The sequence below is a fragment of the Fibroporia radiculosa genome (genome assembly GCF_000313525.1).
Source record: "Fibroporia radiculosa TFFH 294 genomic supercontigs, scaffold5844, whole genome shotgun sequence".
Taxonomy (NCBI): domain Eukaryota; kingdom Fungi; phylum Basidiomycota; class Agaricomycetes; order Polyporales; family Fibroporiaceae; genus Fibroporia; species Fibroporia radiculosa.
In genome coordinates, this window is record NW_012133429.1 from 22,331 (window position 1) to 44,862 (window position 22,532).

Consider the following 22,532-nt stretch of genomic DNA (forward strand, 5'->3'; position numbering starts at 1 on the left):
GCTCTTGTTTCCCGCTTCTATGCATCACCAGTAAGCATATTCGCACACTCGTGACCTCAGACGTCCACTTTTTCAACTCAGAAGAAATACAATTCCGCTGAATTCCGGCAAGGCCTTTGTCTGGAGGGGGCGATCCTGACCCTACAGACAAATCATTCTTTAATGTCTCCAAATGGCAGGTGAAAACGGCTGCATTGGAACTGTACCACAAAATGTTGAATCACAGTATGGGTATCTAACCTTTCTTCAAATTTGGCCTTTCCAAATTTTGTTGTCGCACACACAGCAAGGCAGCCGTAGTTCGCTCTTATTGTGACAGGTGATCTGGACACCACTTCAAGATACTTCTCCTAAAATCCTCCTCTCACTGTCCATTATCAATCGGAGCATGCGAATACAACCGGTCGGGGATGAGCCGTGTCGTCTGTGAATTTCGAAATACCCCTGCCGACGGGGAAGTGGACAGCAAAGAAATGTTCGATCTTCGTGATCAGTCGGTCGGAGGTCTGGCGTCGGGCTTGGGTACTCCTCGGATGGCGTCTGTGTTGACACACAACAATGGCTTCCAGCACCCTCAATAAGCGTTGGTCTTCCAAGCCCAGCAGTACGCATTAGCATTGAGACCAACTCAACAGTCTGCAATGCTTTAGCTTATTCCTCACGCTGGTTGATCAATAAGCCATCCAATTCAGTGTCACACATAATGAAAGACCTATCGTATTCCTAGTTGGTGGTTCCTATGCTACAACAGCGTGTGCTCACGCGTCGGGCCCACAACTCTCCGTGCGCTTCTCAGCGCCCGCGTACTCGGTCGCCCAGGTGACGCCCGCTACAGGTATGCGACGTCCTCCTCCCGGTGACCGCATGGCTTGCCCTGGCGCGTGATGGTGAGGGCTGCGTCTCAGTGTCTGAATCCGTGAATATCGGTGGCGCTGAGGCTGCACGGCGTATATCGGAATCATGATCTTGCGCTCGCCAGCTGTTGAGGCGCATACACGCAATGAGATAGCTAGTTCACCCAGGAAGCGAGTCTGTCTTGGAAGAGCCGGTGACACCAACTCGTCGCCACAGAATTTGCGCCCGCATCTGGAATCAGGGCGCGGGACTACTAGTACATATCATGCTTCTTGGGGTCGCCCGTATGCAAACCTTGATCATTAACGTCGTTAGCAAAGACTGCGATAATATGCTAAGGATAATCAAAGGTACACGGTGGACCACACTCGGTTGGGTCCGGCGGCTGAAGAGAAATTCAAACTAGATCTGCTAGCTAGAACCGATATAATAACTAGGCCCGTGTGTGCATTCCCTACATTGTACATACACCCGCGATCAATGCATACGATCAGTCAGATGATATGGCAAGCTTGTCGTGCCCCCTCCATGCAGCAGGTGATCGCAGCAATGTAACGTTCGTATCATCCGCGATGTTCCGTACACGCAGCACGACCGGCTGAAGGAGCGACCTCAGCACTAGCAGTCGTCCTTTCGCCACTATTCGCGCACAACGTATGGATAAAAAATCCATTTGGCGCGTTTCGCTCAGGAGTCAAATTTCCTCGCTGCATGACACATTCACCGATGTACTCGGAATCGGACGGACCTGTCAATCGAAGTTTGTCCCACTGCACCAGCCACTTGGGGTAATCACATTCGATGTACATGCTCAATTGGCCGTGATGAGTCTGTCCGCTGGATGACGAAGCACCGCGCCTCTCGCCAAAGACACTCACTCGAGTCATGGAGGCGGGATTCAGTGAGCGCATATCAGATCAGTTGGAGGGCGACAGAGTCTCGGACAGCAGTCCCTCTCCAGGCCAGGTCGATGCGCACGCTCGCCCGTAGACCATAAAGATACACGGAGAAGGACTGGGGAGAAGGACTGGGACATTGTGAGGAAAACCTAGCAGCACGTTGTCAACATTCGTCACCCAGCGTATGCAGCAGCATAGTTTCCTGTTACCTTGCGACATCGGTCTGGATGTCGGATACTACGGGCGCACCGTGCAGTCGGACACGTTCAAAGTTTATCAGCCGCTCTTGATGTAGATATATCCTGTGCCGTCTGCCACCGTGATAAAGGGTGTCGATGGGCCGAGGTTATTGTACAAGAGCGGGGGGCAGTAGCATAGAAGGAAGACTATGTCACCCCGAGTATCAGGCGATGCAGAGGGCGGTGTGATAATGGCAGTTGCACTGCTCCGGGTCCGGTGATCCCTGCAATGTATCTTTGAGTGAAACAGCAGATGGTCGGACGATGGTGCTCTTGCGCACTTCATTAGACCCACCAGCATAAGTCTATCAGCTTGTCTCAACATCAAACACATGACACACATACCGGGAATTTATTGTGGTATATCCACTCTACCCTTCCTCTCCAATCACCTCCAGGTAGCTCCCATTCCAACGAAAAGTGGGGACGCTACGGCCTGCAGCTCGGGAGTTGGGAGCATCATTGCAAATACGTCGAGGATATTGCGGAGGTAACAGACTCGGGGCTTGTGGACCTGACAACGGTGAACGAAACTCAGTCTTAAATCACGGAACATTCGAGACTGAGAACATTTCCAACGGCTAGCCGTAAACTCAAGGCAAATATTCGAAGATCGTTAAGACTGTTGACCAGATTCAGGGATCACTGCGTGCGCTGCATGAGGTGTAACCTGGGTCCGCAACGTTCGCAAGCTCGTGTCTCCAACCTGTTCGTGCCTCATACCAGGGGCTCAGCGCCGGCTCGCACGTGTGCCGGAGCTAGAAGAATGGTCCGACCCGCTGAATAGTCCCCATCGGTAGATGTGTGTGTTCTCTCCGCGTAGACGAGAAACTAGCACTCGAAGCCTGGGCAAAGATGGGTGTAGCAATCGGATATCCGGACAGATTGCTAGAAACAAAATATGAAAGCCACCAGCGGTCGTTGGATGCCTCGAGGAGCGGAAGGTAACGGATGTGAGACACGACGCAACTGGGCGGCATCTTGGTTGCTCCCCTGCAAAGCGGGTGTGGGGCTGGGGCAGCACGCGAGAATCTGAGCTGACAAACATGTGTTGTAAGCGACTCCAAATAGCAGCACTCACGTTTGATACCCCTGCATCGTCCGCCACGGTGAATACTTCCAAACTCGCCTTGCGCATATGATCTTGGTAAGAGAAGGGGCAGTAACATCAAGGCCTCAGGGCAAGCGGCAGGGAAGCTAAAATAAGGGGTGCTGTGGACGATGTCCAGCTTCCTTGCCTCGTTGCTGGGGATTTTATCATGATATAATACATGACAAACGTAACACGGCGAGGAATCGCCTGTGATTCGGGAATTATTCCCCGTCTAAAATCCTGCACAATGTACACTGATGGCCGTTTCCCTTCCGTAGACTATTTTGTCTCTCCTAATAGGTCTGCCTCATTTTAGGAAGACGTAAAGCTCTTGAAGAACTGTAGACGGAGCATCTCGTCGATCAAGTGAACCACTACAATGCGGTTGCGGCCTGCTCACTGTGGCAAACGCACCGCCTAAATAATTGGTGATACTCGCCTAAACAGATCAATTGCCAGCCGTTCCAGTTACTCTGCCAGGGGACCTATTCCCACAAAGGTGTCGGCGAGACAGCGTCAGTACTAAGGCTGTGTCGCCTAAACACAAAATGGCGCCGCACCTGGGTCAAGAGGCAAGACCGCAGCACGCCGGGAGTGCGGAGCCAACCTGCGTAAGACAGACCGACGTGTGCACCGTACGAGTCGGTTTTCTCATGTGGCCGTACAGTGACTGCTATCTGTATACCGACAAAGCCCATAGAATTTCATCTACATGTTATTTGCTCCCGATACACTAAGCAGGGCCAGTGCCTTTTACACAGCCATGGATCTCACGTCAGTATCATCAGACTTCGATGCTGGATACAAGGAGACTGCTCACCGTGTCATTGGTGTGTATTCATGCACGAATAATGAGGCATATTGAAAGATCACTCGACGTGCTCGTTTCGTGCAGCCGGTTCGACGGTATCACGGCACCGCTCAACAGACTGCGGGACCGATAGGGCCATCTTGACCGACATGCGTAGGTAGAAGACAGTCGATTAGACAATTCCCAAGGCGGAACAGACACTCCGGGATGGTGGAAGATCAGCTGTCCCAGGCAGTGCAACGAAGTCGGAAGCGAGACGTCAAGAGACAAACAGACCACCCTAGGACAACCGTCCATCAGCAAAGTCTCATATCACCGCAACGCTATCGCGAGCACACCCAAAGCACTCAAGTCGGCATATTCTGGAACCTCTTTCGTCTTGATAATTGACCGTTGGACAACGCGAGCGGTGCCGGAGTGGTGGCGAGGGATCCATCGTAGTAAACACCCACGCCACCGATACGTATTTGATGTGCCATTCGCCGTTAGGCAGAGCTACGGCTGTCCCCGATCACTTCATGTGTCGATCGTGGCCGTGGCAGATGGCTTGTAGTCTCCGTCAACGCAGGCATTATTTTACGACATATCTACTAGGACATGTGGGACAGCAAAGCGACAATGAAAGCGTTGCACTATGCTACAGACGAGAAACTCTACGAGCAGCGGGAGGCGCTAGCTCCAGTCTATGGATGCGGCTTACCAGTCGAGGCAGAGGCCAATATAAAGGATGTATAAAGAGCAGGACGCAGTAGCTATGCACCGTGTTGAAGGGCACGGACTGAGCAGCCATTGCGTATTCGAGTTCAAGATACGCAATTGAGGGGCAAAACAACGAGGAGAGGCCTGCTGGAACTAGCAATCGTCCTCAAATCCAGCTGCAGAACGGATCGAGTCTAGCAAAATGTCGTTGTAGTCACCCCCGGCCTCCCACATAGCAAAACCACGCAGATTCGTAGAGGCAATGTACTTGCCCTTCGCAGCGAATGATTCGGCATTATCGTATGAGATCATGACGTCTGTGCGACAATTGTAGACGTATGGCTATAAAGACCTCATGCGAATCAGCGGCCTCCGGTGTCATCGTTGTCAAAGTTACCACTCACCGTCTGGCTGCATTCATCATAGCGGTAGTCAACGCCCGCCGCGACGGTGCCATTCGGGAAGAGATAGCCCCCGTCGATCATCCCCCAGAAATCAAACACGCCTGACGGGCCCGTATTCACGCCGCATGCGTCAATGTTTGTTAAGTTGTCCCAAGCATCACCGAGGGGCTGTTCGCCCTGATTGAATACGGGGTATGACGCGAGCACATTGTCGGATATAACAGCGTCCGCTGCAGCAACGAGGAACGAGTGCCCGTAGGATGCCACGCCGAGCACGATCTGGTACGTGGGCATGCCTGCCGCGGTCCATGCAGCAACGGCACTGACAGCGCTGCCCTGCTGGTCCACAGCAGGCGCGCACGTGTCGTTCAGCGGCGAGTTAGGCCCAACGGTCTTATCCCATGAACCCCAGATGTCGTAGTTCATGAGATTGACCCAGTCAAGAGTATCAGCGAAGCCGCTGATATTCGTTAGTGAGCTGCCGTTGGCGCCCTTCCAGGGAGTTATAGGAGCAGAGGCTGTTAGTGTCAGGTTTGCACCAATAGGATCAGCACGGAGGGCTTGCAGGAAGGCGAGGAAGTTGCTAGTGTCGTTGACGGAAACCACGTTGCAACCAATACCCTGGACACCGGGATACTCCCAGCTTCCGGCATGTCAGAGTTATAATCCCAGCTCTAGTATACTGGACTCACTCAAAGTCCAAGCCACTCAAGTTGTAATTCTGGGCGAATTCAGTGACGGTCTTGACGAAGGCAGTGCGGTTCTCCTCAGAGCCAACGTTGGACGAGAAGAATTGGGAACCACCCCAGCCGCCGATGGAAACCATCGGGACGACGTCCTAGTCAAGAACGCGTTTAGAGTGGCAATCAACATGTCTACTTTTCAACTCACGTTCTCCTGCGCCATCTGGACAAACCGAGGGAGAAGTATAGCATCTGACCCATTCAAGGTTATATTGCTGACTGTGGGCAGGGTTGTACTAAAAGCAGATCAGTTAGGCAACTTAGGTGAAGTCTTACAGCTACTCACGCGAACGAATAAATCAAATGTGTGTATTTGTCCCAGCTCACGTTGTTCAGGGTGAAGTTGTCTGCGTGCCAACCAGCATACCAAGCAGAGGAGACCATATCGACAGTGACGTTGGTAGCATTGGTAGCAGAAGTATCTCGAGCATGGAAAGGAAAGCTAGTTGCGTGCGTGACAGGAAGAGCAAGGAGACCCAAAGAGAGTAAGGATAACATGACGACCGTTTCAAATGAATGGAAGGATGCAGCACGAAGCTTCAGATTCAGAACTCGAAAAAAACGACAAGACTGGACAACAGCGAGAGCCTTCCATGGCGCACATTATATATGTACGGAGCTGAACCACGTGGGCGATCCAATCTGGCAAGCGCAAAATATCTCGGCTGGCACGTTGAAATCTGCATGAAGTTTTCGCAGCTCAGAGTTGTCTCAGAGTCACTGCAGGCTACTGGTATCGTTGTTGACTTGCTGAAAATTAAAATGAGCAAGGCGTGTTGGTCGAGCAAATGCGCGGCCTGGCGTGAGTCAGAGAAGAATCGGCAGTTCCCGAGTGATTGTGTCACGAGCAATCTGGATCGCGGCGCAGTATACCAGCCGTATAAAGTACGCGCACCGGTAGCCGCGACGCTAGCTGCCTCCTCGCATGCAGTCTGATTAGTGATATTCTGGTTTATAGAGGTCACTGGTGAATGAGAACCTCTGCGTAGCCTTGACACTGCCATATCGTGTTCCCTCCGGCATCGCTGGCAATGCCGAACCGCAGTCAATAATGCATAATGGCCCAGCCCCGCCGGAACCTATAACTTTCAAGAACTCTTTGGTATTTAGGTAAGCTTTCTAAGGAGCGTAGCTCCTAGACCACCTTCCCTAGCTTTCCAAAGGAACCTTCTCATGCAAATAGTTCACAAACCCTCATCATTTCTACATTATCAACTTTGCATGTGTGCTCTATAAATAAGCTAGTAAGACCGTGACGGACCAACACTGAGCTCATCTTACTTCCTGCAGTGAGTCTTCAAGCTCAATGCCTCCGAGCTAGCCTATATACATACAGCCCTCTCTCCAGGTCGCAAGTCTATCCAAAGCTGCAGAGGTTTCGGTTACAACTTCGAGAATCCGAGACCCGGGAATGTTCTTCGCGACTCGCGTCGCGCGACCAGACGCGTCCGATGCGTGTCCTGATCACATGACGTCTTTCAGATTCTAATCTGCCTCATGGCCTATATGAGCTTGACCCGGATTGTGTCGCTCTCCAAGCTGCCTTGTCTTGCTCCCCGACATAGCCATGTCTGGCAGTAACACATCCAGGACCCGTCCGCCACCTTACAACGATCCGTCCGGCAATGGTAGTGCGACAAGACTCAAAGAATGTTTTGCGAACCTCGTAAAGGACCAACTTGACATCCAAGAGCTCTTCAAGTCGGTCGCCGGAAAACTGGAGACGACGCCGCAGATTGGCGAGTGTCACACTTTATGTGAGGAATGGAACAAGCTGCGCCAGGTCAGCTGCTTCAGGGCGTCTTTATGTGCTTGCAGATTCTGAAGCGACGCCCGTTAGAGTCATCGGAAAGTATATCGCGACTCTCAGCATAACGCTGGACAGTGCGCAAGCTTCCTAAATAGTTCGTACTACTATTGCATTACTCTTCGCGGTGCGGCATTGAACGTGTGGCTGGAACAGACTATGTGGAAGTCATCGTTCCATTGTCCCAATCTCGTCTACCACTGAAGGACAAGAAGCTGATGATCATGAAGTTCATAGAGGTCGGTCATCGACTGTATTTTGGGCAAGTATTGCTGACCTGTATGTGTGAGCAGGCAATCACGGCGCACCAGGACCGTGCCAGGAAGTCTGCAGCAAAGTTCCACGAGATCGGGAAACAAGTCGAGATCTTCCAATTGAAGATTGCTAGCGCGCTCAGAGGCCAAGCAGAACCCAGTGGGTTTTTCCAGTCTGTCTGGTCGGGTTTCGAAGAGTAAGTCGATGTTGCGTATCTACGCTAGTCGCAGACTTACGCTCGACAGGATATGCATGTCGATCTGGCAGGTCAGTTTGAAGCACACCTAGCACTTGTCACTGGTTTCACCGGCGCATACAGGCACTGTACAAACTGCTCAAGGCGATTGTTGACTCTTTCCATTCGATGCTCGCACGCATCAGAACGATCCGATTCTTCTGCGGTACGCTCCACCTGTGCATCTCGCTCGAATTATCTGATTATGATGGACAGGTATCCGTGTAGACATAGAATTTGAACGCTGTGCGTTGCTTGTGCCTATATGCGTATCGCAGCCGACCTATTCACATATGGCGATGCAGATTGCCAAGTGTCGTCGGAGACGCACGAGATACCTACCAAGGTGACCGCGCAGAAATTCAAGGAAGAGCTCAAGGAATTGAGCGACAAGCTCAGCATGTTTGAGGAAGCGTGGCACACAGTGCGATTATGTTGTTCAGACCTGTTGACTACTGTCGCCATGGCCAATAGTCTGACGGTAAGTATATTTTTTTTGCAGCTCGAAATGTCATCGTTGCTTACCGTGCGACCATCAGTCCGTCCCTGCTGCTTGCGACAAGCATCTAGAGTCGGCCGGAGTGGTGTATGCGCCATTGATAGAATGTCTGCGAGCGTACTCTATGGGCAGGTCCCCTGATGTTTGAATTGCGCTCTCTGATTTAAGTTCTCTGATTTCTGGAACGGATGGAGACTTGATTCCTTGTAATAGTAGCATATCATTGTTGTAGTCTATAACGGATCGACGTGTATGACTAAAATATAATGTATCTTGCGGCGCCGCAGCTACTCATCGTCAAATCGCGATGGGCGAACGCTATTCATGATTATAGTGTGCCGCTCATTATCATATCCCAAGATCAACCCTGTGCGATTTCGTATGTTCAAGTGAAGTGGTTCAGGGACCTGGGCCTCTAAACACCAGATGCGTTCAGGCAGTTGGTTCAGCGACTGGAATATCGGATCATGACTGTCGCTACTTCGGACGCACATGCGATGTGAACGTCGAGACTAGCTTATCGGCACCGTCGTCTCGAGCGCGCACATATGGAGGACTCAAAGCAAGCTGCAGAGGCGAGGGCCTTTTCACGAAAGATCGGGACTGAGTGTGATCATGACTGAGGTCGGAAGATGCGCACGCGACACGCGAAATGCGCCACCGGCCCACCGCCAAGTTTTCTGAAAACGGCAATAATCGGCTAGCGATCGTACCACTCACACGCGTTCGAGTGGGTATTTCCAGCCGGACGGGTGGGATGCCGTTTCCCTCGTCCTTTTGCGCCTTCCCCCTCACTAGCACCTAGAGGATCGCGTGGTGTGGTCTCCGCTTGGTTTTGGCTAGGTGCTATGAATTCAACGGCTCCTGTCTATGAGTCAGCTGGCGTACTGTACGCCAACACCGACTTCACCCAGTTAAACTGGCTGGAGACACAATGGGCTGCGTGGTACCTATGGATAGGAAACCCGGTCATCGCGACGGGTCTCATGAGCTTCCTCCTTCATGAAGTAGGTGCATTTATCCTTAGAAAACGCGTCGAGTGCTCACATGTTTGCGTGTAGATCGTGTACTTCGGTCGCTGTGTCCCATGGATCATTATAGATGCCATTCCATACTTTCGGAGGTGGAAGCTGCAGGCGGGCAAAGTCCCGTCCCCCAAGGAGCAGTGGGAATGCACGAAACAAGTGCTGTATTCCCACTTCACGATTGAATTACCCCTGGTTAGTGATTATGTTCCGCTTTCCTGCTGAACGGGGTGATGATACAGACCAAAGATTTGGTTTTTCCACCCTATGGCCGAGATGTTTGGCATGTCAACATGGCAAGTTCCTCTGCCTGCACTCAAGATTATGGTACCTCAAGTCGCATTCTTCTTCGTCTTCGAGGACATGTTCCATTACTTTGGTCGGCCCCATACTCCTTGATCGTACTGCACCGTTGCTGACTTTATATACAACAGCTCATCAGGCACTTCACTGGGGTCCTTTGTACAAGCACATCCACAAGATTCACCACAAGTACTCTGCACCATTCGGTCTCGCGGCGGAATACGCTCACCCTGCTGAAGTCGCCATACTTGGTACCGGTACCCTCGCTGGACCTCTGCTATACTGCTTCTTCCGTGGTGACCTTCACATCTTCACGATGTACGTCTGGATTACGCTTCGCCTCTTCCAAGCCGTCGATGCGCACAGTGGCTATGGTATGTCAGACTACTTTTGCCTCCTATAATCACCTGACCGTGCGCTGTGCAGACTTCCCTTGGTCATTACAGCACATTCTTCCTTTCTGGTCCGGCGCTGAGCATCACGACTTCCATCACATGGCATTCGTGAACAATTTCTCGACTTCATTCAGATGGTGCGATCGCCTCTTCGGTACAGATGACAAGTACCGCCAGTACTGTTTGCGCCGGGAGGCCATGAAGAAGGCCAGTGCAAATCAGAAGGATTTCATTGCCTTGGAGAAGAAGATGCTGGCTGAGATCGAGGCGGAGGGTGTCCAGGCTGAAGCCATAGCTGAGTCGTATCGCTATGGCGAAAAAGAGAAGACCGCATAGATACCTTATGGACAACGTTTTGCGTACCTTAATATATCGGATGGCGTCTTCCAAGTTGCTTCCGTTCGGATTTTCCGGTTCGAGGGAAGATGCTGGCAATTGTCGCAAGCCTGTATGAACTACAGAGACTAACAGCTCCCGCTATTTTTCTAGGTATCTCAGAGTATTTTGACCGTGTTGTTGTCGTACTGGATGTTTTGCTGCCAGCCGTCAGATTTTATATGATCTCGTACCCAAACGTGTCGAAGACATTTTATAGACAATATGGGACGGAGTTGACGCTTGTAAAATACTGATGTATTGTAACTTACACGTAGACGCTTGGTGGTTAGAAATAGTAGTGCAGGGCTAATCGCTATGTGTTCAGATCCCCAAGCTGGCAGCATCGATTTTGGAGCTCGGACAGGAACTTTGAGGACACGGTGGAAATCCGGCTGGACCATGAGGCAGGTCCTAATCCCTTTTTACCGAAATGTGAATCCATCATCCTACAGGTTGATGAGGACTGTCTAGTTCTGTATGTATATATTCGAGATTTCAACTTGGTGGAGACTCAGGAGTCGGGATATCCATATGAGCGTTGTGGCACGCTCACTCGTCCTTCTCAGCGAATCCAGTCGCTCCCTAGTACCCATGCCTAGTCATCCTGATACGGATTGGTGTCCTTCGACTCATGTCACACTCTACCGTACAGTTGTCATGTAGTATTCGGTATGACGAAGTCTTTCGTGAGTCGTGAAGAGCTGAGGATCCTCACATGAATTGCCAGGCCTCATATACAGCGACCTGTCGACTTTGCGCCGCAACGCGCGATAACAGGCCTCGAATGCGGAGTATCGTAGTGTTTCACGAGTCAAATATCGGGGCACACTACTGGCCGTAGCGGTCCGCTGAACATGATGCGTTATGCCGCGAGTGATTCCCTGCATACTAATCGGAGAGGAGAACGCCGCTGAAAAGGTGTTTTTCGAAAGGGTCCAATCTCAAATCCATTCAAAAGCGCTTTCCGGGCCAATGAGCGAGTAGATCGCCCGAGGTACCCGAGTATCGCTAAACGGTTCTTTACCGATGTAGTTGAGAATGAGCCTATTCGCTTCGTCTGGCGAGGACAGTATTTCAATTTCGACAAGATCGGGTTGATTGATAAACGGGCCAGGGGACTCCGAGGCCGAGCAGACCGAATCATAATACAGAGTATAGCCTTGAGACTCCTAGGTATGTGACTCGCGGCGTAAGCTAGTACGACTGTATAAGAATGCTCGGTATTCCATTAGTGAAGAGGTAGACCAGCTATCTCTTGGAACCATCGCACCACCGCGGCGACCCTGCGTACGGCCGCATCGCTGAATCCCAGCCGCAAGTCTGGACGAAAGCGACTGTCCTCTGGTATGTCGGGCATGGTACGATAGCAAATCTCAAGCCTCGACTTGAGGTAGGGGGAAGCCGTGAGTGTGATCGGGATTGCCTCGCCGGTTTCAGTACCTTGATCCGCAGACCAGGACGCAAGAATATCTGCAATGGATTTTGTTAGCACAACGGCTTCGTGAGGATAGGGGACGACAAGTATGTAGATTACTGACTTTCCAAATGCACAACGTCCCCTCGCTTAATCCTCGTTGTGGGTTCGTCAGGGTCTGCGCCCCCCCAGCTTTCTGCAACTTCGCGCCATGCTGTCAGCTTGCAGATGGCACCGTCCTCGCTGCCCAAGATCATCCTGAGAAGGGAGACTTCCTTTCCCGCCTCTACACCCTTCTTAATCCGTATAGTATCTGGCCCTTCTACTTCGAGCACTGCAACGAGGATTGTGCATCTCTGTGAGAGTTTCCGGGTTGATGGACCTGATCGTGCCGCTTGCGCTTGTAAGCCAGAGATAGTGAAAGAAAGGGATGCCAGGGCATGCAAACTAAAATGATAAGAAGGGAATCGAGCAATAGATGATGCATCAGAATAGTTATATGAAGTCCCCTCTTGCGTTCCCTGAGTCTCGAACTGAGAATAAACCCTGGAGGACGTGCGTTGTAAAAATGTTGTCCCTGTCTTAGATGCTGTCGGACTCTGTACATTTTCTTGCGTCGGAAGCCATGTTATCGCAGTGGTCTGCTCTGCAAGGAGCACGAGTCAGAATTCACATCAAGTAATTCGCTTCCAGAGTATCATATCAACCTTGTACCTCGCTCAGTTCTACACCCCTTTCAGGGACATCTCCGCTGAAGCTTTTCTCTTGATCATCTTCATCGCTGTCATTATGGAAGATGATGTTTTGGTAAAGCAGGGAAATTCGACGGCTCGCAGCTTCTAGGGTTGCCGGAGGGAGTGGATGAGATGACAGCTCCGCTGAGGAGACAGTACGCCAATGATACGAGTTTGGGTCCCGATTTAGATCAGCAATTGAGGGCGCACCGGTAAACACACGGTATGACTTTGGCATCGTCACCCAGACTGCAGGACAATCGAGTTGGTTCGGGTCCTCCCGGAGCGATGATTTTGTAAGCATCAATGTACGTAGAACTGCCATAATCACAGCATATTGACCGGGAAAATTCTGGATATACATACAAAGTTCCTATATCGTCGTCATAGAAAATACCATATCTTCACGCTGCGAATGTGTTCAATCCCATAACGCGATTTAGTCTATTGGACTGCCTCACTGAGTTCGTGCTCTGAATTCGTTGAATCCACCGCCGGTAAGTAAATTGTGATAAGAAAAGTTCAAGTGCCGCGGGACAACGGATGCAGGGAAGTGAATATTAGCCTCCGTGAACGTTGGTAAACGCTGAAGATCTGGGCTCAGATTTGCGATGTGTTAAAATCGGTCACGTGTCGTCGATGTAACTCGCGAGTTGCGGATGGCTGCAGCAGTGTTTGCTCGCGCAACTCGCGCACACGACATCCAGTGGTATCAAGAATGTCTCGTAGCCTTCCCACATCACGTCAATAGCTCCTCTCTGAACATATCCGGTTTTCCGACCTTACCCTTACACTATCCACTTGCGCTCTCCGGTCATGTCCTCTAACAAACCGGGCGAACGTACAATTCTCATACAGGCACCACAATTGAGAGTAGACCGCTCTTATGGCTCGCTTCCGGCCTTCGTGGGATCCCCAGACGATATAGATGACATGGGAGGCCCGCAGATACACAGAACGGATGATGAAGCCCCGCCAATAGCTGAGTCAAGTGGATCGCGACCTACGTTCGGAAGGAGCGTTTCATCCTCAGTTATTCATCCTTCTCGACCAGGTTTGGACACACATTCCAGAATACTCGGGGTCTCAAATTCAAGGCATCGGCGCACCATCTATGAGCATCCTGTCACGCGCGAATGGAGCGTGTTTGGTGAATTATACGAGGCCGAGGACCAGCTGAGAAATTCCGGTCTGCCACGCCATCGTCAGAGAAGAAAGGGTAGTCACCATCATGTCCCTGGTCGCGTCCACTCGCGTTCCATCTCTCATGGTCATGGTGCACCCTCAATATCTATTACAGAAGAAACGGTCCAGTCGCCCGTCGATGATCCACAGCTAAGCAGCTCTGTCACTGACATGGAAGGGAACTTCTCATCAGACGATGAATCGTCACGCTCAACCTCAGCATCCTCTGACACTCGTACACCCAATACTCCTCCGAAGACAGCAACAGAGCCGCGTAAATCGCGCCTTTCGTTTCTCGCGCTATCACCTCTTCATCGGAACATTCTCAAATGCGCGGTGGCGTACTTCATAGCCTCCCTGTTCACGTTTTCACCTTACCTCTCTGGACTCATATCTGACATGACAAATTATGGATCGGGGGAATCTCCTCCGTCGCCATCCGGACATATGGTTGCCACTGTGTGAGTGTGTATTTCGCTCATCATTTGGGCAGATATGCTGAGGATTGTACAGCGCAGTCTACTTTAATCCTGCTAAGACCCTTGGTGGTATGGTCGAAGCAGACATATTCTGTCTGACGGGACTATTGTTTGCGGCATTCGTCTCTCTGAGTAGTATGTCCATGTTCTGGTTTTTTGAAGTGCAGCCTGGCTGGGAGTGGCTCGCAGACATGCTTGTACTTCTGTGGATTGGCATGGGGATGTCCGTTGTCGCATACATGAAGGTATGGATGGCAAAACCGTCCTTCAATACAGGTGGGTAGCGTTACCGCGTGTTCTTTTGCCTTGTCTTAAAGTGGTATAGCTTGTAGTATGACAGCCATAATCCTATTCGTTGTGTAAGAGGATCTCACTGTGCGTTAGTGCTAGCTAACAGCTGTGTCAAGGGTGGTCCGAGAGGGTGGGCTCGAAACGCTCCTTCAAGTCTCTTTCGTTATATCGTGCGGCGCCCTAGTTTCGAATGTCGTGTGTGCTGTCCTCTGGCCCCAGAGCGCAGCGAAGAATCTGCAGGACACCATGACCAAGACCCTTCAGTCATTCGCGACGCTCTTGGATCTAATAACAGAGACTTTTCTCCTAGAGGAACCCCGACATCAGCTAAGCCACGAGAAGATACAGCGGGCTGTGGACAGCCACCAGGCCAGTTTTACGAGCCTGAAGAAACATTTCGCAGAAGCACAATCCGAATGGGTATTTGGTGGCCCGCGGAAGACAAGCAGTAGCAAGATTAATAAGATGCGGACGAGTAGGGGCGATGCATACCAAGACGCCATAGATAGCCTCAATCGCTTAGGGCAACACTTGAACGGCCTGCGAAGCGGGACAGCTTTGCAGGCTGATTTGATCAGAGCGCAGAGGAGAGGAAAATTAACTCTGAAGGGTCGCTCAACAATGCAACACAAGAAAATGCAAGCTCCGGACTATCTTTCCCTTAGGGCAAAGGATAAGGTGGACCCTGATGTGACCGAGGATGAGGAAGCGGCTACCTTGCAAGACGCAGCTATGATGTTCAGCGATCTCATGGACGACCTAGGTCCGCCTTTAAGGAGCCTTTCGGTATGGGACAGTCGTGATCACTTTCAACATTTTATCACTTCTTTGACTTCAATTCATACTACAGGGAACCTGTATCACAACTTTGAAACAGCTCCGAGAAGCGTTTGTACAGCCTGTGCGTTCGGATGCCACCCATGCACACCGTCCTTTCCAAAATTCTGCGGATAGTCTACAGCGAGCTCTTTTCACATTTGAGAGCACCTCAAACCAGGCTGTTCTGCGATTGTATAAAAGTTATGACGCGTCTGGAACTCAGTCCAGAGACTCTGTCGAATCTCCAACTGGTGAAAATCGCTTATTGACAGGTGCAGACGGCGAAAGCGTCTTCCTCGTATATTTGTCGGTCCATCCTATTGTTAGCTAAGCAGAATCTCATGCCTAGAGCTGGCTTCGTTACAGCTTTATATTCACGCTTCAGGAGTTCACCAAGGAACTAATTTCACTCGTGGACGCACTCGACAGATTGTGCGCTGCAGAGGCTGCACGTGCCGCATGCCGGGGCTGGTGGAGACAATTTATCAACCCCTTTAAATTCGCAACGCGGTGGCGATCTTCCCGCGAGAAGACAAAGGATGGCGGTCTGCGAAAACGATTATGTGCGTTTCAAATGTAGATCATAGATGAACACTGACCTCGAGACAGCCGCGTATTTTGCCCCCGAGTCCCGCCGAAAGACAGTACTCTTCCCGAAAATCAAGCCTCACGCACCTAATACAATGCAGACTCCAGCTAGGTCGAATCTCACGCTCATCGGTAGATTTCAGCAATCTCTCTGGGCTCTTGGGGCACGGTTACGGGAACAAGACACTAAATATGCGATCAAAGCGGGTATGGCAACGGCTATGCTCGCGGCACCGGCCTTCTTTGACTCTACTCGGCCTATGTTCGTGCATTACCGTGGGGAATGGGCGTTGATATCGGTGAGCACAGTACAAGCGCTACGGGAAGCCAGCATTCGAGCTCAATGCAAAATAGTTCTTTGTTGTTATATCCCCTACTATTGGAGCGGTGAGTCGCTTTTCGATTTCAATAGACAGGTGTTATGGACTCATCGTGTCGGCTGAAGACCAACTTCTTGGGAGTGCATCGAGTTTTGGGCACCTTGTGAGTCCTGGTATTGAAAAGCTCAATCTGCGTGTTGAGATGTCTTCCGTGTCAGGCTGGGTGCTTTCACGGCGGCTGCGATTTGGACAGCTTTCCCAGAGGATCCTTATGTCCTGTCCATTTTTGGCTTCTTTTTCTCTATTCCTTGTTTCTACTACATCGTCGGCAAGCCCGAATATGCGACATCCGCAAGGTTTGTGCTACTCACCTATAATTTAACTTGCCTTTACTGGTGAGTAGTCGTCCGTACTATATAGCGTTCGAGGACACTGACAGGTCCCTTTATGTCGCCTAGCTACAACCTGAGGCAGAAAGATATTGAGGTCACTGATATTGCCTTCCATCGTGCGCTTGCTGTGACGGTGGGGGTCGTCTGGGCTGCTATCGTGTCCCGCTTCTGGTGGCCCACGGAAGCAAGACGAGCCCTTGGCAGAGCTTTAGGAGAGTGAGTGGCCGTATATTCTTTTGTAATGTCATCATGCTGAACTATGGTAGCTTCTGTTTGAATATGGGCTGGCTATACACTCGACTGGTGGCATTCAACTCTTTTTCCGAGGCGGAAAACAATTACGACCTCGATGGTCTCACAAGCTCCGAGACAACTGCACTCTTACAGGACTCAGCTCAGAGGTACCTCACAGAGTCTATTCATGATTTCATGGCAATGTGAGTGTACAAGTCGTTGCATACTTAGATATTCCTGATTTGTTTGCATAGGGAGCTACATCTGCAGGTTAAGTTGATCGAACTACAGGGTCTTCTCGCCCAGACTCAGCATGAACCTCGTTTGAAAGGGCCCTTTCCAGTGGTCTTGTATCGGTCAATCTTAACAAGTTTGCAAACAATACTCGACAAATTGCATAGTATGAGATGTGTCACGTCGCGAGAAGAATGGTCAGTACCACCCCCTCCTCACACAACACTTAACTCATTTTGCGGCAGGCATACGGTATTTCGCATGTTTCTTCAACTCTCCGTCCGCCTAATGATAGCCGCAGACTGTTCGTCGCGACTTTGTTCTACCCGTCAATAGGGAGAGACGGGAGATGGTCGGCAACGTCATTCTCTATTTCTCAACTTTAGCTGCCGCCTTTAGATTGAAATCACCTCTCCCTCCCTATCTTCCTCCTGCCGAGGAAGCTCGATTGCGTTTGGTAAGTATACGATGTACTACACTGACATCTGATATTGATTTTATGAACATAACCTGCACAGGTCGATGCAATCCGAAAGCTTGACGTTGTAAGAAGTCGAGATGTACGAGGGTCCAGACAGTTGCTCTTTTTCGCGTATGCTCTCACGATGAAGGGGGTAATTCAAGAGCTCAATTATCTTGGTCATGTTCTCCAAGAAGCCTTCGGTGTCATTGGACAGTCGAGAGAGGAATTTGAAGCTCTCTTCAAGGACACTGAACGTGTAGATAACACCCTTGTTGTCTGATCTGTTAGTCCTTCAATATACCATCCTGCCGTGATGATAATGAAGGAGCCGTTGGCACGAGCGTCCGAAATCACGGGAATGAATACGCAACTAACAATATCGTGCTAACGCGATTACACGAAATCTCCGCCGCACTCCTCTATCGCTACGTCTTAGTCCAGTTCTTCTTCCTTTGTTCACCCGCCTCACGACCAGCAACTTTCTTCTGTATCCTGTCTAACAGAGATGTACTTGGCAACTGAGAACGCGGGGGAGAGTCGTGTTCCGCCGCCTTAGCTGCGCCTTTTATGCTGTACCCTCCCACTGGATCCTTGTCCACGTCTTGTGAGTTTATTGGCCTGGAACGGTCAATACCATGTGCTGCAGATTGAATCCGACCTCTACCAGGTGCCGATATTGTTCGTTCTCGTTCTCTTGCTATCGCCGAATGGCCATTCGATGAGGTAGATGCCATACGGCTGAGGAGAGACGGTATATCGTTGGTCTCAGACCCGCCGCCTTTCTTCGCCCGTTTCGCTGCGCGGGGCTGGTCTTCTGGAGATGTCGGACGGCTATTTTGCGCCATCTCAGCATCGCCCATAACAGTGGATGCCCGTTGACGCGCTTGTGGTGTAAAAGACCGCTGGCGATCTCCTTCGGGGAACTTATTTCTTGGTCCTCCATTGGCGTGAATAGAAGGTGGTAGGCTGGTTTGTGGCTTGGGTGGTAGACCCGCTGCCGACCGGTCTTCGTTCTTTCGCTTCACGTTCATGATTCGCCGCTCGAATTTAGCTGGAGCGTTGCTGCTGCTACTGGTAGCACCTTGCGAAACGTCAGTAGTGCCTGCTGTCGGTACCGACGCCGTCGGCGTTTGCGGCTTGGAGGCAGACGGTATAAGAGACTGCTCAAACAGAGAAGAGAAGATCGTTGGACACAAATGGCTAAAATTAAAGACGGCCCATTGCGAACCCTAATTAGAAGTTGGATATCTTCAAAATTATCCACTCCTGCTTGCTGACTTTGAGATGTTGCGAGTGACTGGATACTTTGAAGGATGCTCGTTAGATGGGAAGGCACGCCCCACTTGTACTGAGTTCTATGCTGTAAGAAGTTCAGAAAGGACATCTGTCGCATATATAGGCAAACTCACTCGTTCGCACGCTCGCAAGAAGACGATACATGCTTTCCATGGTTTTCGCTCTGCGGAGTTTGCTTCGCTGAAGACCTGCCATGAAAGACAATGAGTGGACGCCAGTTAAGTGCAGACCGTGTACAAAGTCTTGCAACGACTTTACCTGGAGTAACAACACACAGACATCGGGAATTTGTCTTCTCAACATTGCTGTGTCTGCATCCGATGCGCCTGCTGCTTGCGGGGGCCTCTCCTCATAAGCAGAGAGGACGTCGGCAACATGAGATATTACAAATAGTTGTGCTTCCTCGTTCAACCTCATTAAAATCATCTTTGAAGTCATGGATGTGAAGTAAAAGCGGAGTAGCTGTGACGGTTGAGCAATATGCTTCTCAACCGCAACGTACGATGAAAGCTCCAGATAATACCGCGTCTGTTGCAACGATACCCGTTCGCTTCCTGGAAGTAGATCGGCCTTTAATGCAACCTTGGCGCGATCAAGGATAGCTTCCAATAGCTCCTTCCCCCGTGCGGATGCTGGTTTGAAAGAGGGAATAGAAACTAGAATATCTTTCACGAGGATTTCAGCGTCCACGGGAGTCAGCTTGGCAATGCCCTAGAGAGCCGTGTCAATGGCCAGTGACTATCCAACGTGACAAAGAAAGAACTGACTCGAAGTAATCCAGATACAAGCGCTTCCTCGGCTGCACCTCCGGGTATACTTGTATGTCGTTCGATAATGGCACGCTTGGCCTCACCGGTAATAAAAGACAGCACTAATGAACGAAGCCGATTTCGGATGGCAACTTCTTCGTCGTCCATGGACTCATCGGCTGGCACAATCTGGTCGCATAGCACTCCAAGCGTGACAGCAGGGTTCAAGTCGAGATGTTGGCAGAGAGCCCTTTTAACCACAGACACTTCTTCCGGTTCGTCTGACGTGCAAATGGGTTAGACTCAAGTTCGAAACATGATCCTCGTGAGGTACTGTTATATGAAACCAGGGGAATTAAATTGCTCGCGTGGGGAATAGAGCAGGTTTTGAGCACAAAGGAGATGCCACTTGTGGCACAAGAATTAATGGACTCACCGCTTTGAAGTAACTGCACCAAGACATCTGCATTCCTCTTCACCCACTTGGGCTGCTCCATGGAAACGTCGACGATCGCCCTATATCCACTTATTCTAACCTAGTCATAGTGTTGTTCCAAGGGCTGAAATCAAGGTTCTGCAAAGGCAACATACATTTGTGACAGGGTCCTCGCATAAGTCGTATACTGCATTGATCGCGTCGTCTTCAAGATCTGGAAAGTCCTTGATATAGTTTTTGAGATGTGCGGCGGCAAGAATCTTGAGTTTTGGGTAAGGTGAATGTGCAAGGTCAATCAGTCGTTTCAATGCGTCCCTACGCTGTCCATAATAGCAAGATTATGAGCGCATTCTCCTCGAGAGAAAGATGGAGATGCACCTGTCCAGATGTTTTGTTAGGCATTTTCTCCGTGCGGCGAACCATATCGCGCATATCCCTCTCCTGGTCTTCCTGGCTGCGCTCGTCCATGGTGACAATGGCTTGGATTGGATACCCTGACTCTTCCTCAACACTGGCTACGCTTCTGCGTCCTGAGTTGGCCAAATAGCCACAAACAGCGTTATAATGTACCGGAAATTCGGTGAGCGAGGGCAGAACAAAGTCGCCACTACAGCGAATCCGAACGTGCAAACAGGCGAAGAACGTCGACAGGCCGCTTACGCTTGAGCCTGGTTCAGAAAGATTGTGATATAATCTCGTAGGCTTTTCACGTGCGGGCGGCTCGGGTCGAACTCGAGTCCCCGTCGGCCTCAGGTTGTATATTAGTACGCGGCGTTGTCCCGTGGTGCAGTGGAAAGCACGCTGTCTGAAGATGCCCTTCTTGAGTCCCGTGGACATCTTGCTTGTCGCCTTTGCTTGTGCTCCCATCGTCTACTTTGTGCGCTCACGTCGAGCAACTAGCAACACACCAGCATCCACAGAGAAACAGGGGGAGCCCAAGTCCATCATGCAATCTGCCAGGGACGACCTTGCGCCTCCGAAAGCCGACCCGTTCACTCTTGATGAGCTCAAGCAGTTCGATGGGTCGGATGACTCTAAGCCTATCTATGTAGCGATCAAAGGTCTGCCTCGATCGCATACTAGATTCTTGTTGATGAAGAACATACTCAAACGTGATACAGGCACTGTCTTTGACGTTACGCGCAAGCGGGACACATACGGGACGGGCAAGAGCTACAACCTCTTCGCAGGAAAGGATGCATCAAAGGCGTTGGGGATGTCGAGTCTCAAAGCAGAGGATGCCATCTCGGACTACAGCGAACTGTCTGAAGGAGACATGAAGACATTGAATGATTGGCACGACTTCTTTTCGTAAGTCCCATCCTTATGCACGCCGCTGATTGATCGCTCGGTCCTCAGGCTAACACTGCGAACCTGCAGGAAACGATACGATGTCGTTGGGAAAGTCATCGATCTCCCACCGCACGCGAAGCCTACGTCGACCTCAAACCTGTGATCGTATCCTTGTCACCCTTTACTTTCCCTCGCAGTATGCGGTGCCTGAGTGCGCTGAGCAAACAGATGAACCGTTGTATAATTAGCTAGAATCCTTACTTATATCCTGACACTTTGATCCCCGGAAGAAAAGTACTGCCACTGCGTTCACTTTCCCAAAGGATTGCGCACGTACAGGTCATACCAATCATGCACTCAACAAAATCAGCTCATTCTCCGTGACACTCGGGTATTACTCACCCACATGCCGAACTGCGAAGCCTCCGCTGTCCGCAACATGATCTTCATGCGAACATCTTTCGCTTGACGCTCGATATCTACGTACGGCATCGTCATCACTGGATCAATCTACCGCTGATTGCATCGCACAAATGCAGCCAATGATTGGAAGTTCGATACTTGCATGCGGCATGATGCGCATGACACCGGGAATGTACATCTCATCTCCTTCTCCATCTCGTCTCGGTGTACATATCGATTCGCTTTGTATGTCTTTTACCATGCACTGGCTCCTGGCTCCTTGGAGATGTATCATCAACCTGAACAGAAGATCCTACTGAAAATTGAAATATTTACGTTTCGCAGTGTACGCACTACAACATCGTCCTGTCACTGACCTTGTCAGACTCCATGAGGCTCTTCCAGGTACAGTATATATACCTCTTCGGGAAAGCCAGTCCCCAGTACGTCTATAATTACTGTTTCGCTGTCTGGGTTGGACAAGCGTCAGCCTCACTCAGCTTTCCCGTCATCTGGCTCATCATCGCAGCGATCCACATCATGGCTGTCAGACTCAAACGGCC

At 50.6% G+C, this 22,532-nt stretch overlaps 6 protein-coding genes across 6 annotated transcripts; 3 read left to right on the forward strand and 3 right to left on the reverse strand.

Moving 5' to 3' along the window:
* Positions 1–4,749: 4,749 nt before the first annotated feature.
* On the reverse strand, positions 4,750–6,241 carry FIBRA_06034 (uncharacterized protein; the record flags this gene model as incomplete). The annotated part of the gene is made up of 5 exons (XM_012327776.1): positions 4,750–4,938; positions 5,001–5,643; positions 5,693–5,838; positions 5,892–5,979; positions 6,030–6,241. The coding sequence occupies 5 exons, from the start codon at positions 6,239–6,241 to the stop codon at positions 4,750–4,752; spliced, it is 1,278 nt and encodes a 425-aa protein (XP_012183166.1).
* A 1,069-nt stretch (positions 6,242–7,310) lies between these two features.
* On the forward strand, positions 7,311–10,598 carry FIBRA_06035 (uncharacterized protein; the record flags this gene model as incomplete). Its single annotated transcript, XM_012327777.1, has 14 exons — positions 7,311–7,526; positions 7,584–7,647; positions 7,707–7,789; positions 7,844–8,001; positions 8,051–8,072; positions 8,125–8,206; positions 8,257–8,286; positions 8,346–8,521; positions 8,580–8,626; positions 9,345–9,546; positions 9,601–9,759; positions 9,814–9,943; positions 9,999–10,241; positions 10,294–10,598. The coding sequence occupies 14 exons, from the start codon at positions 7,311–7,313 to the stop codon at positions 10,596–10,598; spliced, it is 1,917 nt and encodes a 638-aa protein (XP_012183167.1).
* A 1,270-nt stretch (positions 10,599–11,868) lies between these two features.
* On the reverse strand, positions 11,869–13,113 carry FIBRA_06036 (uncharacterized protein; the record flags this gene model as incomplete). Its single annotated transcript, XM_012327778.1, has 3 exons — positions 11,869–12,110; positions 12,179–12,700; positions 12,762–13,113. The coding sequence occupies 3 exons, from the start codon at positions 13,111–13,113 to the stop codon at positions 11,869–11,871; spliced, it is 1,116 nt and encodes a 371-aa protein (XP_012183168.1).
* Positions 13,114–13,604: 491 nt separating this feature from the next.
* FIBRA_06037 (uncharacterized protein) lies at positions 13,605–18,073 on the forward strand (the record flags this gene model as incomplete). Its single annotated transcript, XM_012327779.1, has 16 exons — positions 13,605–14,434; positions 14,487–14,728; positions 14,793–14,811; positions 14,860–15,529; positions 15,594–15,884; positions 15,948–16,125; positions 16,172–16,449; positions 16,505–16,537; positions 16,596–16,633; positions 16,689–16,865; positions 16,929–17,078; positions 17,129–17,263; positions 17,351–17,527; positions 17,576–17,582; positions 17,632–17,787; positions 17,849–18,073. 16 exons carry the CDS (start codon positions 13,605–13,607, stop codon positions 18,071–18,073), a joined length of 3,606 nt encoding a protein of 1,201 aa, XP_012183169.1.
* Positions 18,074–18,218: 145 nt separating this feature from the next.
* FIBRA_06038 (uncharacterized protein) lies at positions 18,219–20,742 on the reverse strand (the record flags this gene model as incomplete). Its single annotated transcript, XM_012327780.1, has 8 exons — positions 18,219–18,993; positions 19,072–19,148; positions 19,203–19,277; positions 19,348–19,800; positions 19,857–20,119; positions 20,275–20,374; positions 20,430–20,594; positions 20,653–20,742. 8 exons carry the CDS (start codon positions 20,740–20,742, stop codon positions 18,219–18,221), a joined length of 1,998 nt encoding a protein of 665 aa, XP_012183170.1.
* A 343-nt stretch (positions 20,743–21,085) lies between these two features.
* FIBRA_06039 (uncharacterized protein) lies at positions 21,086–21,730 on the forward strand (the record flags this gene model as incomplete). The annotated part of the gene is made up of 3 exons (XM_012327781.1): positions 21,086–21,335; positions 21,396–21,585; positions 21,655–21,730. 3 exons carry the CDS (start codon positions 21,086–21,088, stop codon positions 21,728–21,730), a joined length of 516 nt encoding a protein of 171 aa, XP_012183171.1.
* Between the last annotated feature and the right edge of the window lie 802 nt (positions 21,731–22,532).